This window comes from Microcebus murinus, chromosome 10, assembly GCF_040939455.1.
Source record: "Microcebus murinus isolate Inina chromosome 10, M.murinus_Inina_mat1.0, whole genome shotgun sequence".
Classification (NCBI taxonomy): Eukaryota; Metazoa; Chordata; class Mammalia; order Primates; family Cheirogaleidae; genus Microcebus; species Microcebus murinus.
This window is the reverse complement of record NC_134113.1, coordinates 62,228,110-62,241,398: the sequence shown is the minus strand read 5'-3', so window position 1 is coordinate 62,241,398 and position 13,289 is coordinate 62,228,110. Positions and strand designations below refer to the sequence as shown.

The 13,289-nt window shown below is 48.7% G+C and overlaps 2 protein-coding genes across 2 annotated transcripts; one reads left to right on the top strand and one right to left on the bottom strand.

The window, feature by feature from the left end:
- Nucleotides 1-25: 25 nt before the first annotated feature.
- Nucleotides 26-8,921, bottom strand: EEF1AKMT3 (EEF1A lysine methyltransferase 3). The gene is made up of 3 exons (XM_012777150.3): nucleotides 8,588-8,921; nucleotides 8,364-8,475; nucleotides 26-2,091 (listed from the first exon to the last, which is right to left on the bottom strand). Exons 1-3 carry the CDS (start codon nucleotides 8,762-8,764, stop codon nucleotides 1,700-1,702), a joined length of 681 nt encoding a protein of 226 aa, XP_012632604.2. The 5' UTR covers nucleotides 8,765-8,921; the 3' UTR covers nucleotides 26-1,699.
- Nucleotides 8,922-9,029: 108 nt separating this feature from the next.
- Nucleotides 9,030-12,636, top strand: METTL1 (methyltransferase 1, tRNA methylguanosine). Its single transcript, XM_012777148.3, has 7 exons — nucleotides 9,030-9,050; nucleotides 9,367-9,504; nucleotides 10,176-10,339; nucleotides 11,211-11,395; nucleotides 11,487-11,600; nucleotides 11,770-11,871; nucleotides 12,035-12,636. Exons 2-7 carry the CDS (start codon nucleotides 9,392-9,394, stop codon nucleotides 12,191-12,193), a joined length of 837 nt encoding a protein of 278 aa, XP_012632602.1. The 5' UTR covers nucleotides 9,030-9,050; nucleotides 9,367-9,391; the 3' UTR covers nucleotides 12,194-12,636.
- Nucleotides 12,637-13,289: the final 653 nt, after the last annotated feature.

Genomic DNA, 13,289 nt, shown 5'->3' with positions numbered 1-13,289 from the left:
GTAGGAGGGGCACAGTCGCTTCCTCTACTTGGTTTATTGATTGCATTTCACACGGGAATTACCCCTCACAGGTAAAATAACGGAACGCAAGAAATAAAGTTGTTAAAAAACAATACAAGATATATGGGTTACACCTTATGTTTCTTTATTTTCAATGCGCTTTTATATTCATTGTCCATTTAATAACTCACAACAAACTTGTGAGGTAGGTGGGTGGATTCAGGAATTTGTCCAATATCAAATTGGACAGGAAAGTAGGGGTGGAGTTCTTTCAACAAACCAAATAAATATTTATTGAGTGAGCAAAATATTTGTTGAACGCCTACTGTGTGCCAGGAACTGTAGGGATTAGAGATGAATAAACCACAGCCCTACCCTCCAAAGTAATCTAATGGTGAGAAAATGAGGGTTATTATGTCCATGCAAGACAAAGTAAGGTCCCCTAAGATGAAAAAACAGTGAAAAAGTCTCAGGGAGAAAGAAATCACATCCAAGCAAGAGGCTCAGGAAAACCTTTTTTCAGGAAAGAGGCAAAGGATAATGAAGATTTTGACAGGTAGCAGTAGCCCTTCCAAGCAGGGACTCATCATAAAGAATGGAGGAAGAAGTCAGGAAATTTTAGTGTGGAGTTAGAGAATAGATTTTTTATAATTTGACCAGAGGTCCAATTCATGTAGGAAATGAAGTAGAAAGGCAATTTGGGATCACATGGCATAGACTAAGTACCAAGCAGAGAAGCTTGTTTTTCTTCCATAGGCAGTAAAAGCTATTCAGAGCTGATTTTGAAAGCTTACAAGAGTTTGCAGAATAGCTTGAAGGAGAGAGAATGGCCGCACAGAGTCCAGAGGAAGTGACTATGTGGCTATGCAGTAAGTAAAGAAAGTTCCAACCAGAGGTGCCACAGTGGGAAGAGAAAAGAGGTGAGGGCAAAACACATTAGGATGGAAGGACTGATAAAGCTTAGAAGTCTAAATAAAAACCACAGGTGAAAAGAACCTAGTACTCAGGCCCATGTTCTTCTGCAGAAAATGATGTTCTGTAATTAGGGCTCCAACTCCAAGAAGGATGAAGAAACTACAGTCCAAAGGACAGATCTGCTGCCTATTCCCAGTTGCAGGGGTGGGAGGACTTCACCCAGTTAGAACCATGGTCCTTGCAGACCAGACTGTATCTCTGAAAGCAAGAAACAGGTGGTCTGAAGCTTCTTACTCCTCAGTCCCTGGCAAAAACTGAGTTCTTTGGATGCAAAAGAGATTTTTAATGCTTATTTGTTGCCCTTTAGGAAAAATTCCACAGAATTTGTTTTTTTAAAAAGTCCATTCTGTATAAACAGACAGCACCAGGACTACAAGTGATCAGTGACAGTCTCTCTCCGCAGCCACTGTTCTTACAACCCACTTACTTCCCTTACCCCTAAAAATCCTGTATACTTTCCCATCCTCCTCCTCTAAGAACAGGAGCTGGGAACCTCCTTGGTGCTCTAACTCCAGTACTGCCAGGGCTCTAGGATTCCTAGTAAGCAGGCATCTCCCTGCACCAGCCCAAGAGTATCTGGGGGAACAAAGAGGGAAGGAAGAAAAAGAGAGGCCAGGGAAATCCATCCTTTCTGGTCTTTGTGCTTATGGCTCTGTGGAATAGCTTTGGAGATAGGCACTTCCTTCATTAGGGCAAAAGGTTCAGAAGGACAGAAGGGGTGATGTCAAGCAGGTCTTGGTTCCCTGCGCCTGGCCCTATAAATGTTGACATTCTCATCCTCACATCGCTGGACCAGCTCCAGTTGGAAATGCTGGGGCAGGAAATGCTGAAAGAAGCTCTCCGTCCCATGCTCCTCTCTCATCGTGGAGGCCAGATAGATGGTGCCATGGGGCCCGCACAGATGTTGGAGGGTCCCCAGCAGCAGTGGGAAGGTGGGTTCCAGGTACACGATATCAGCCCCCAGCACCAGGTCATAGTCTCCAGGGAAGACATGCTGGTCAATCCCCCAGGACAAGGCCCGGACCTGGGCCTGGCCTCCAGCTGACACATTGGCCCGGACGTTGCCCTGGATCTGTTCTAGGGCCAGAGGCAGGTCAGTGATGGTAACATCCCCCCCTGAGAGAGAGGAAGGAGGAAAAATGCAAGTCAGAGGGACCTTCTCTGCCTGGAAGCTCCAGGAACCTCGGGGCATAAAGAACAATGTCTTGACAGCCAAAGCCCACACTGGTTTTTAGTTGTCCTAACTACCCTTTCACTCACTGCCATTCTCATTACTCTACATTCTACAACATCAACATTCTCTCTGAGCTAATCTTCAATCTCTGCCCCACACACAATGATCAGATGTCAGCAGAAGCCTGGGAAGGCCTCAGCTGGAGATGGGCTATGCACCCACCCCCACCAACACAAGCCCTCTGTAGGGGTATGGAAAGCTTTCCAGAAGGCGTGACCTCAGCTGAGCTCTAAAGGACAAGTAGAACTTAGTCAGGTGGAGCTTTCCAAGAAAAGAACAGCGAGTACAAAGGCCTGGCAGTGAGAAAGCATGGCATATTCAAGGAAGGCTGGGTCTTACAGGTTCTGGAGAAAGGAGAAAAATGTCAAGACATGAGATGAGAGGAAAGTAATTATGACATGCTAAGGAGACTCGGGTTTGATCCTCCTGAGGGCAGTAAGTTTTAAGGGCAGAAGCAGGAGTGAAGATGATCAGATTAGCAACTCAGAAAGCTTCATTCATGCAATAAATATATATACTGAACCCCTACTAAGTGTTGGCTACATACTAGTGAGCAAGACAGAACCTCAGCCTTCCTTGTGTTTCATTCTAGAGGCAGAGACACATTAGGTACTGCAAAAGTAACCATTTACTCATCATCATGATAACTATTATAGAAAGAGAAGCAGGAAGGACTAAGAATTCATTCATTCATTAATATTTATTATGTGCCTAAATGCCAGGTGCTGAGAACACAGCAGTGAACCAAGCAGACAAGATTCTCCCTGACATGGAGCTTACAGTCCAGTGGTAAGAAACACAACAAACTAAATAAAATAAAACAAAATACATTGTATATCAGACAGTAGTAAGTGCTACTTACTACTGTGAAGTAGCCAAGCCAGGAAGGAGGATGAGAATTGCTTGAAGGATGGGGCAGGGAATGTAATTTTAAATTGGATGGTTGAGAAAAGCTTCCCTGAGATGATTGAATCTGGGCAAAGACCTGGAGAAAGCGACAGAACAAACCACAGAGATCGCTCAGGCTAAAGTCTACCACACAACAGACCAGCAAGTGCAAAGACTCTGAGGGAGGAGTGTGCTTGGCAGGTGTGAAGAACAGCAGGAGGGCCAGTGGCTGGAGCAGAGTGAGTGAAGGGGATAACAGTAGGGATTGGAGCATAATCAGGGCTTTTCGTCTGAGTGATATGGGAAGCTGCAGGAGAATTTTAAAGGGAAGAATGGCATATACCGACTTATGCTTTAAGAGGTGCACTCGGGCTGCTGTGGGAAAGACTGCAGAAGGGCAAGGTCTGATTCAAGGAGACCAGTTAGGAGGTGACTGCAAGGACCCAGGTGAGAGATGAGGTTTAAACGAGGGAAGTAGCAATGGCTAAGAAGTAGTTGGATCCTAAATATATTTTCGAGATCTGAGGCAGTATTTGCCAACAGATTAGATATGAAATATCAGAAAGAGATAGCAGCTCAGGATGGTTCTCAGAAGACCAAATTACCAGTCACTTAGATGAGGAAGGCTGCAGAAGGGGCAGGTTTGGGCAGGAATATCACGCATCCATTTCTGGACACGTTAAGTTTGAGATGTCCATCAGACAACCACATGAAGATACTGAGTAGGCAGTAGGTTATGCAAACAAGTCTGGAGATAGAAAAGGGACAGTCATAGAGTCATCATTATAAAAAGGACATTTAAAGCCATGAGGTGATAGGATTGCTTAGGAGTGTGCATACACAGAGAAAAGAGGGGGCCAAAAGACTGCCCCTGAGCCTGGAGGCACTCAAATTTTCAGCTGTGAAGATGAAAAGGAACCAACAAAAGAGAACGGAAAGGAGTGCCAGTGAGGTAAGCAGAAACCAGAAGTGTAGTAGCCTGGAAACCAAAAGAAGTGTTCCAAGAAGGAGGTAGTATCAGTGTCAAATTCAGAGTCAACAAAGGTGGGCTGATAACTGGCTCCTGGGTTTAACAAGATGAAGTCAGAAATGAAGCTCACAACCTGAACTAGAGATACTGGCATGAACAGGGCATGCTGGACTGAAAATTTGATTGGTATGGATTGAGGAAAAAATAAAAAGAGAGGAACTAGAGACAGACAATATTAACTCTTGAGTTTTGTTTTAAAGTGGAGCAGTGAAATGGGGTGGTAGCTGGAAGGAGATGTAGGATCAAGGGTTTTTTCTGAGAAAGGATAGTAATTTACATGCATATTTATATTCCATATGTATATGGAATGACCCAGAGAGAAGGAAAAACCGATAATGCAAGAGAGATGGGCGTGGGAGTAGGGATTGCTGGAAAATGTCTTTGAATAGGTGGGAGATTTGGGGTCTTGTGACAAGTGGAGGACTTGACCTTAGCTAGCAGTGCGTTCATCCCGAGTAACAGGTGAGAAGGCGGTGTCCGCAGACACAGACACGGTTAGGTGAGCAGATGTTGTGATAGGAACAAAACATTGTGGATGTTTTATGAGAAAACAGAAGCAATCAGAAGAGATAGGAAACAAAGTCATTAGCTAAGGGTGAAGATAGAACTTGGAAGTTGTTTTTTTTTTTGTTTTTTTGTTTTGAGACAGAGTCTCACTTTGTTGCCCAGGCTATAGTGAGTGCCGTGGCGTCAGCCTAGCTCACAGCAACCTCAAACTCCTGGGCTCAACCAATCCTGCTGCCTCAGCCTCCTGAGTAGCTGGGACTACAGGCATGCGCCACCATGCCCGGCTAATTTTTTCTATATATATTAGTTGGCCAATTAATTTCTTTCTATTTATAGTACAGATGGGGTCTCACCTTTGCTCAGGCTGGTTTCGAACTCCTGACATCGAACAATCTGCCTGTCTCGGCCTCCCAGAGTGCTAGGATTACAGGCGTGAGCCACTGTGCCCGGCCAAAAACTTGGAAGTTTAAAGAACAGGAAGATAAGAAACAAATGTTTAGGAGAGTAGAAGAATAAGTGGACAAGGGAAGTGTAATAGGCTAGCTGGGTGGCACTTAAGACCTACCTGAGGTGAGTGATAACAAATTTAATATGACACCAGTTAGCACAGTTGTGTATACAGTAGCAGGGGCAGAGGGCCTAAGCTAGCCTGAGGGTGGGAGTGTCAAGGAGGCCTTCCCTTCAAAGTGATGTTTGAGCTGAGCAATGAAGGATGCATATGCCTTAACCAGGTGGTAAAAACGCTTCAGACAGAAAGTACAGCATGTGTGAAAACCCTAAGGAAAGGAACATCAAAGTAGGTTTGAGGGCTGGACACAGTGGCTCACACCTATAATCTCAAGCACCATAGGAAACAGAGGCAGGAAGATCGCTGGAGCCCAGGCTACAATGAGCTATGATCACATCACTGCACACCAGCCTGGGCCACAAAGCCAGTCCCTATCTCTCTTAAAAGAAAGAAGAAAAAAAAAAGGAGGTTTGAGGAACTGACTGAAGGGCAATAGGCAGCCCAAGGAGGATAGGAGGGGAGGAGGCACAGAAGAGGCTGGAGAGGGAAGCAGGACCTTGGAGGCCATGCCAAGGGTATTGGTTCTATCCTGAAAGCAATGAGAAGCCATGAGAAAGATTTGGGGTACAGGTGCATGATTACAGTTGCATTTTGAAAAGATCACTCCAACTGCTGGGTGGAGAGGACAGAGGTCTAGCCAGGGACAAGGAGTCAAGGCAAGATGACTATTTTGACTAAGTAGCAGTCCAGGCAAGTGGTGGTGGTGGCTTGGACTGGGGAACTGTCAATGGAAAGGGAAAGATGTTAGAAGATTCAAGAGATTTTTTAGGAGGTAAAATCAATAGGATTTGGGAATGAGAAACAGGGACATGTCAAAGGTGGTGTGTAGGTTTCCCACTGGATGGATGGTGGTTTGATTTACCACGAAGGGGAGCCTTAGAGAGAAATGGGTTTGGGGTGGGGGGAGAGCACAAGAGCTAGTTTGGGCATGCTAAACATCCCTGTGAAAAAGCTTGAAGGCTCTTGTGAAAATCCAGGCAAGAGACAGCAGTGGCCTGGACTAGAGATGGCGGAAAGAGGGGAAGACAATTGGGGAAATATTAAGAACATATAACCCCTGAGACTGGCTGACTGCTGGGATGTGAGGGGAGAAGGCGAGGGACAAGATGACACCCAGATTTCTGACCTGGCAGCCAAATAGGGAGTAAAGGAAGAGAAGCCAGTCTAGGAACAAGTGAAGGTAGGTGTTCCCAGCCTTTTCTCCTCTTTTTAACATAACTGCCTTTCTCTCATCCGCTCATCCTTCACGGAAAAACTACTATTGACACCTTTTTCATTCTTTCTGAGCCTGCTGAGTTCACACTGGTCACCTCCATCTTCACTTGGCAGATCTTCCCCTTGAGGGATTCCGAGGAGTCCATGTGGACATGAACAGAGCATGTCCAAAGGCTCTGCACATGCCTCATCATAGTTCTTGTGCTATAACGTCTTCCCCTATCTCATCCACTCGACCATAAGCTCCTTGGGCAGAGGAAATCTGTCTTATTCATTGTTGAATCCCAATACCTAGCATGATTCTTGGCACATAGGGGACCTGGAATACTTGTTGGCTGAATGAACAGAAGAATGAATGTCTGCCTCTGGGAAGACTTCCCTTAATGTGACCTAATTCTGTGCCTATGAACAAGGACATGCTAATTTGCATTCCTAGGGAGATGACTTCATAAGAGTTTTTAAATGAGTGCTTTCAATGTACATTTTATCTTCCCCTTAGATCAGGCGCCTCAAACTACAGCCCAAGGGCCACATGCAGGTGTTTTTGCCCGTTTGTTTATTTACTTCAAAATAAGATATGTGCAGTATGCATAGGAATTTGTTCATAGTTTTTTTTAAACTATAGTCCGACCCTCCAACGGTCTGAGGGACAGTGAACTGGCCCCCTGTTTAAAACGTTTGAGGACTCCTGCCTTAGATTATAAGGTAAGGAACTGTTTACTTTGTAGTTTTTGGTTCTTGACAAAATTGAAGCAAAATTTTCTTCACCTTTTCCTTTCCCAAGTCTGCAGTGTCTAATTCCTACCCTCACTTCCCACAAAACACAGCCTAACCCTCAGAAACTCATAAGCTTGTTTCTACTAGCAATAAAAACTTAAAGCATCTAAAATATATTCATAATAAGGTTATAAAGCACACATGGGGTTTGTTTGTTTGTTTAATTATTTATTGTTTTTAGAGACAAGGTCTCACTCTGTTCCCTAGCCTGGAGTTCAAAGGTACAATTATAGCTCACTGAAACCTCCAACTCCCAGGCTCAAGTGATCCTCCTGCCTCAGCCTCCAGAGTAGCCAAGAATACAGGCACATGCCACCATGGCCCGCTAAATTTTTTATTTTTTGTAGACATGGAGTCTGTCTATGTTGCCCAGGCTGGTCTCAAACTCCTAGCTTCAAGTGATCCTCCCACCTTGGCCTCCCAAAGTGCTGGGATTACAGGCATGAGCTACCGCACCTGGCCACTCATGAGGTTTAATATTCACAGGTCAGCTGGGCGTGGCAGCTCATGCCTGTAATCCTAGCACTCTGGGAGGCCAAGGTGGGAAGACTGCTTAAAGCTCCGGGGTTCAAGACCAGACTGAGCAAGACCAAGACCCTGTCTCTACTAAAACTAGAGAGAGAAAAAAATAGCTGGGCAACTGAAAATAGAAAAAATTAGCCAGGCCTGGTGGTGCATGCCTGTAGTCTCAGCTACTCAGGAGGCTGAGGCAGGAAATAGCTTTAGCCCAGGAGTTTGAGGTTGCTGTGAGTTACGATGAAGCTAGGGTACTCCAGGCAACAGAGGGAGACTATGTCTCAAAAAAAAAAAAAAAATACTGGCAGGTCTCTCCCCCTACAGGGGACCCCCATATATGCGTTTTGACAGAAGATCATGTCAAAAGCAAGGGAGATTATATGTAAAAGCATTCTCCATGAAATCACAAAAAAAGCAAAAAGGTAGAAACAACTTCTACAAGACTTGCCTAATTTTTATTTCCTACTCTCAAATCAACCACCCTGGGTACTCTGACAGCCAATCAACACTGGAGGTTGAGGGGGAAAATTTGTTAAAAGAAGGTACTACACTGGGCCTAAAGCACTCCCCTCTCCCAAGAATTCACGAAGCGACAGTTTCTCCTCCTCCCTACCCGCCCCCACACTCTCCCGCCGCAAAGCCAGCTCACGCACCCTGCAGCGCTGCCAAGATGCCCACGATGCCCGTCCCCGCGCCCAGTTCGATCACCTTCTTGCCTCGGAAATCCATATTTTGGCTCTCGAAATAACTGCACAGGCTCAGAGCCTATGGGAGAAGAGAGAGAAAAAGACCGTCGGAGTGAGGGCTCCATCTGGAAGAGACGGAGTCAGGGGCTGGACCTCCCAGGGACCCTCGCCCGGAGCTGCCCACTCCTCACCGCGTCCCACACGCCCGCCGCCACCCCGAGGCGAGACCCGAAGTTCTGCGTGATGCTCAGCACATGCCCACAGAAGGAGAACTGGCTCTTTTCGGAGTAAGAGTCCGCGAAGAGCCCGACCTCCCGTGGGAACACCGACTCGGGCTCTGATTCAGGATCTGGGCCGGGGTCAGCCATGCGGCGGACAGAGCGCCGGACAGAGCGCCGGAGCACCGCGGCCCGCGCTGGGATCGCTGGTCTGCCGCGGGGTACGGGCTGGGGGCCGCCGGCCGTCTCGGCTTCCCAGTGGCACGAGCCCCGCCTCCCCGAGTTTGCCCTCCTCCTTCCAGTTTGACTTCCTGGAGGTGGAATGAGGAGCGGCCCCTCCCGCCCCGGTCCCTAGCGCATACCCGACCGGACTCAGGCAGGACCACACAGGTCAGCCCCAGTAGACAGGTCCGAGACCCGGGGAGAGGGGTGACGAGTGAGTGACTCTACTGTTGGAGGCGGGGTCTCCCAGGCCCCTCTTACCTGTGGGGTGCACTGGTGCTGCAACCAGATGGTAGCCCAGACCAGGCAGATGCAAGCTAAGGGGAAAGGTTGGGTGCCTGGGTCTGGCCTCGCCAGCCGGGTTAGGGACTAGCGATGGGGAGGCGCCTCCCTGCACCCGCCGGGCACGTCCTCCCTGCGTAGCCCAGACGAATTCGCCCTTGGGTCTTTAAGGGGCGGGGTCCGCTGCCAGCGTGCGAGGCTGCGTCATTATCTTGCGCCTCGGTCCTACGTCTCTCCACGTGGGTTAGGTGTTGAAACCCAGGACCGCGGATCATGGCGGGAGCCGAGAGTTTTGACGCGGCCGGAGCCGAGGCCCCGCAGCCCCAGAAGCGCTACTACCGGCAACGCGCCCACTCCAATCCCATGGCGGACCACACGCTGCGCTAGTGAGTGGGCGGGGCGCGGGGAGGGAAAGAAGCGCTGGGTTCTCTAAGCAGCCTGGGAAGCAGTTGTGCTGGGACGGTTGGGAGGAAGTGGGGTAGACCCGGGAGGATCCGCTGGGTGACGTCAGTTTTGGGGGTGGGTCCGGCGGATTTGACAGAGAATGGAATTGGCCAGTTGGGAGGGGGCGTGGCGTCCTGGCCTAAGTCTGGGTAGCGGTGCCAAGTCTGGGAAGAGAAAGAATTGTTACTGAAACTAGTAATAGAGGCAGAATGTCGTTTCCATCTTTCTGTTTTGTTTGTTGGATTTAATAAAAAGGCAAACGTATACACAGTCCTGTCCCCACCTTACTCCATCCCACAGAACGCATACACATAATAGGATCCCATGCCTTAGGCAGCCAGTCTCGGGGAGAAGGGGAACTTGTGCCCCCAGAAAGGAGAGCTGTCCGGCCAGGGTCACATCAACCCCTAAAAGTGGAGACAGGCAGGTCAGCGATGATGGGCCTGTGATTCACCCTAGGGGTTAAGGGTGGTTTCCATTGTGCCTCCTAGAGGTCACACAGCCCACTGTTGAGAAACCCTCCTCCCACCGTCACCCACCCACACACTCACAGTGCCACTTCTGCAATAGTATGGCCAACCTTCTCACATTTCTTATGCCTTCTTTCCAATAGCCCTGTGAAGCCAGAAGAGATGGACTGGTCTGAGTTATACCCAGAGTTCTTCGCTCCACTCACTCAAAATCAGAGCCACGATGACTCAAAGGATAAGAAGGAAAAGAGAGCTCAGGCCCAAGTGGAGTTTGCAGACATAGGCTGTGGCTATGGTGGCCTGTTAGGTAACACTCTGGCCCTTTCTCTGGGGTAGAGGAGAGACCTACTTTCTGCCACCTCAGCAGGTTTTGTGGGGGCCATAGTTGGCCTTTCTCCTTTTGACCAGACACTGGTGACATCAGCAGGGATGGCCTCCACCTTCTCTCTACTCTGAGTCTGTGGCCTTTGCTCTGGAGAATGGAGGGGGGCTGCCTCAGGTGCCTCTCATAACCTAGGTTGTGCTGTCTGGCCTATGTGAGCCATTTCACCTGCCAGGTGCTGGGTCAGTGAGCAGGTCAGCACAAGCGTCAGAGATTAGCCACAGTGGCTAGTGATCCTGAACTGTCTTTCTCAGAGATTCCTCCATATCCCCTCCCCCAGCACCCTCCCTCACTAGAACTCATTCCTTTTGCTCCACTCTCAGGTTTTTTGGGTTCTTCTTATATTGTCTGTATTGTCCCACCTGTGCATGCCAAGGCACTTCCCTATTTTTAGATCTTCCCATACAGATAACAGCCTGATAGAGAAGAAGAGTATGATACTTGGAAGCAGAAAATCTCGGTTCTAGTTCTAGCTCTACCCCTTCTTAGTGCTATATGATCTTGAGCATTTCTGACCACAGTTCCTCATCTTCACAGTTAACACAGAGTGTTGTAAGGATGTGAAAACACTGTGGAAACTCTCAAACAATTGAAAATATACATATATTCTTAGCCCTCCCATTCCAGTCCTGGTGACAATTTTCAGATCTCCCTGGCTATCCACATAGGTATCTCTGTCCCCACTTGCCATTCCTGACTTTGGTAGTTGCAGATTGAGGCTTCCTTTGCTATGTTGACTCCTTTACACTTCCTGCAAGTATAAGGTTGATGATTCCATCGCTATTTCTGTGTCCAGTGGAACTGTCACCGCTGTTTCCAGACACGCTGATTCTGGGTCTGGAGATCCGGGTGAAAGTCTCAGACTATGTACAAGACCGGATTCGGGCCCTACGCGCAGCTCCTGGAGGTGGCTTCCAGAACATCGCCTGTCTCCGTAGTAATGCCATGAAGCACCTTCCTAACTTCTTCCGCAAGGGCCAGGTGGGGAGGGGCCCTAGTGGGTTAGCCTGGTAAGTAGGCGAACCTGGAGGCCAGGCTCCCACAACATTGTTGGTGCATGTCTGTCTCACAGCTGACAAAGATGTTCTTCCTCTTCCCTGACCCACATTTCAAACGGACGAAGCACAAGTGGCGAATCATCAGTCCCACATTGCTGGCAGAATATGCCTACGTGCTGAGAGTTGGGGTGAGTCGGGAGTGGGAGGAAGGATGGAGTAAGTGGCCTACTCGGGCCCTTCACTAAGAATGCAGTGGGGATGCATTTAGGGACTTGCACCACCACTTCCATCATTGTGCTACTCAATTGCATGCAGCACCTCCCCTCAATCCCCCATCTAGTGATTTTGCCTGTGCAGGGGCTGGTATATACCATAACTGATGTGCTGGAACTACACGACTGGATGTGCACTCATTTTGAAGGGCACCCCCTGTTTGAGCGTGTATCTCTGGAGGAACTGGTAAGTAGGGGGCCTAAGGGAAATTGCAAAGATGCAGGCGCTTTCCAGAGTGGTTCTGTATTCTTTGAATGCAGCTCAGTGCCAGGAGGATGGGATGGGAGTCTAGGGGGCCAGGGCAGTCTGAAAGGTGGGCAGGGACTTATTGGACCCTTCCTTTTCCCAGACTGAGGACCCCATTGTGAGACATCTAGGCACCTCAACCGAGGAGGGAAAGAAAGTTCTACGCAATGGAGGAAAGAATTTCCCAGCCATCTTCCGAAGAATACAGGATCCCGCCCTCCAGACAGTGACCCCCAGTCCCACCCTGCCTGGTCACCGATGATTATCCTACTTTGGCTGGACCCCATCTTCCAGGGACTGGAAAGAAGATCAGGACCCCTGGACCTTCCCAGCTGATACTGCTGGGAAGTAGTATCTCAGCTGGGGCTGAGAGTCAGTGATCTCTCAAAGAAGTTGGGGGCTGCCTATGGAAGAAGGCTGGTGTTCACAACTACCCCCAGCTCCTCTCACCTCCTTGTCCCTTCGCTTCCAACAGAAACCAAAAGAAGTTGACTGGGAAGGGCAAAGGATTTTGGACCAGAGGGGATCTTTGGAAGGGTGTGGGTCTTGCCCTCCCTTAGCACTCCCTTCCTCTTATAGGATCTCTCCTCAGCTGGAGTGAGGAATGCAGTGCTCCACTGTCCATCTAAACTGCCTGCTAGGCTCAAACCACCTGTCTACTTGTGTTTACTTTGCAGTCCTGAGGATAAAGTGTATGCATACGCACATGCCCGTTGTGCCTGGTGTATCATGCGCCTTCTCCCATCCTCCCATCTGCTCCCTGCCTAAAGCTTGACCTAGGGAAGCCTTTATTGTTGCTGTCTCTGGAGAGTCCCCAGGAGGGGGTGGTGGTGGAGATTATCTCCTTTTTCATGTTGACCTTCAATTCCAGAACCTCAGAGCTGATTGACTGGCACAGAGCCTGGTTGGGGGAGGTGGGGAGTAGGAGAGTGAGGAGCAGAGAGCTAAACTGTGGAGGATTCTGAAGCCAAAAGTAGAAAGGAGCTGCTAACCAGAAAGCCCCCCAGAAGAGACTGAGTCAGCTGAGGATTCAGAACATACTGCTCCATTCAATGGCCCAGACACAATCTCTGAACTTTTCTAATTTGCAAAAAGTTTCTTTGTTTCTGTTTTTCGAGCCCCAAATTCCGATGGCTGGAAGGAGGGGGCTTGTGGACCTCAGAGACCCTGTCCACCCCAAGAAACAAAGATGAAGTCCCCTGTAGCTGTTTTAACCCATTAACCCACCGATCATCTACCCAGTGTGTGTTAGGTACAGGGAGGGAGGGAGATGTGGCTAGTGCAGGAAAATAAGGCAGAGAAGGTGCTGCCCAATGAGCCAAGAATGTGGGGACAGTTACAGCTGTGCCTCTTCCCTG

Bases quoted from the DNA above. Each gene is read 5' to 3' on its own strand.
- EEF1AKMT3 (XM_012777150.3), bottom strand. From the start codon at position 8,764: ATGGCTGACCCCGGCCCAGATCCTGAATCAGAGCCCGAGTCGGTGTTC. The intron at 8,476-8,587 runs GTGAGGAGTGGG...CTTCTCCCATAG, and splicing joins CGGCGGGCGTGTGGGACGCG to GCTCTGAGCCTGTGCAGTTA. The intron at 2,092-8,363 runs GTGCGTGAGCTG...CCTCTCTCTCAG, and splicing joins CATCTTGGCAGCGCTGCAGG to GGGGGGATGTTACCATCACT.
- METTL1 (XM_012777148.3), top strand. From the start codon at position 9,392: ATGGCGGGAGCCGAGAGTTTTGACGCGGCCGGAGCCGAGGCCCCGCAG. The intron at 9,505-10,175 runs GTGAGTGGGCGG...TCTTTCCAATAG, and splicing joins GCGGACCACACGCTGCGCTA to CCCTGTGAAGCCAGAAGAGA. The intron at 11,601-11,769 runs GTGAGTCGGGAG...TTGCCTGTGCAG, and splicing joins CCTACGTGCTGAGAGTTGGG to GGGCTGGTATATACCATAAC.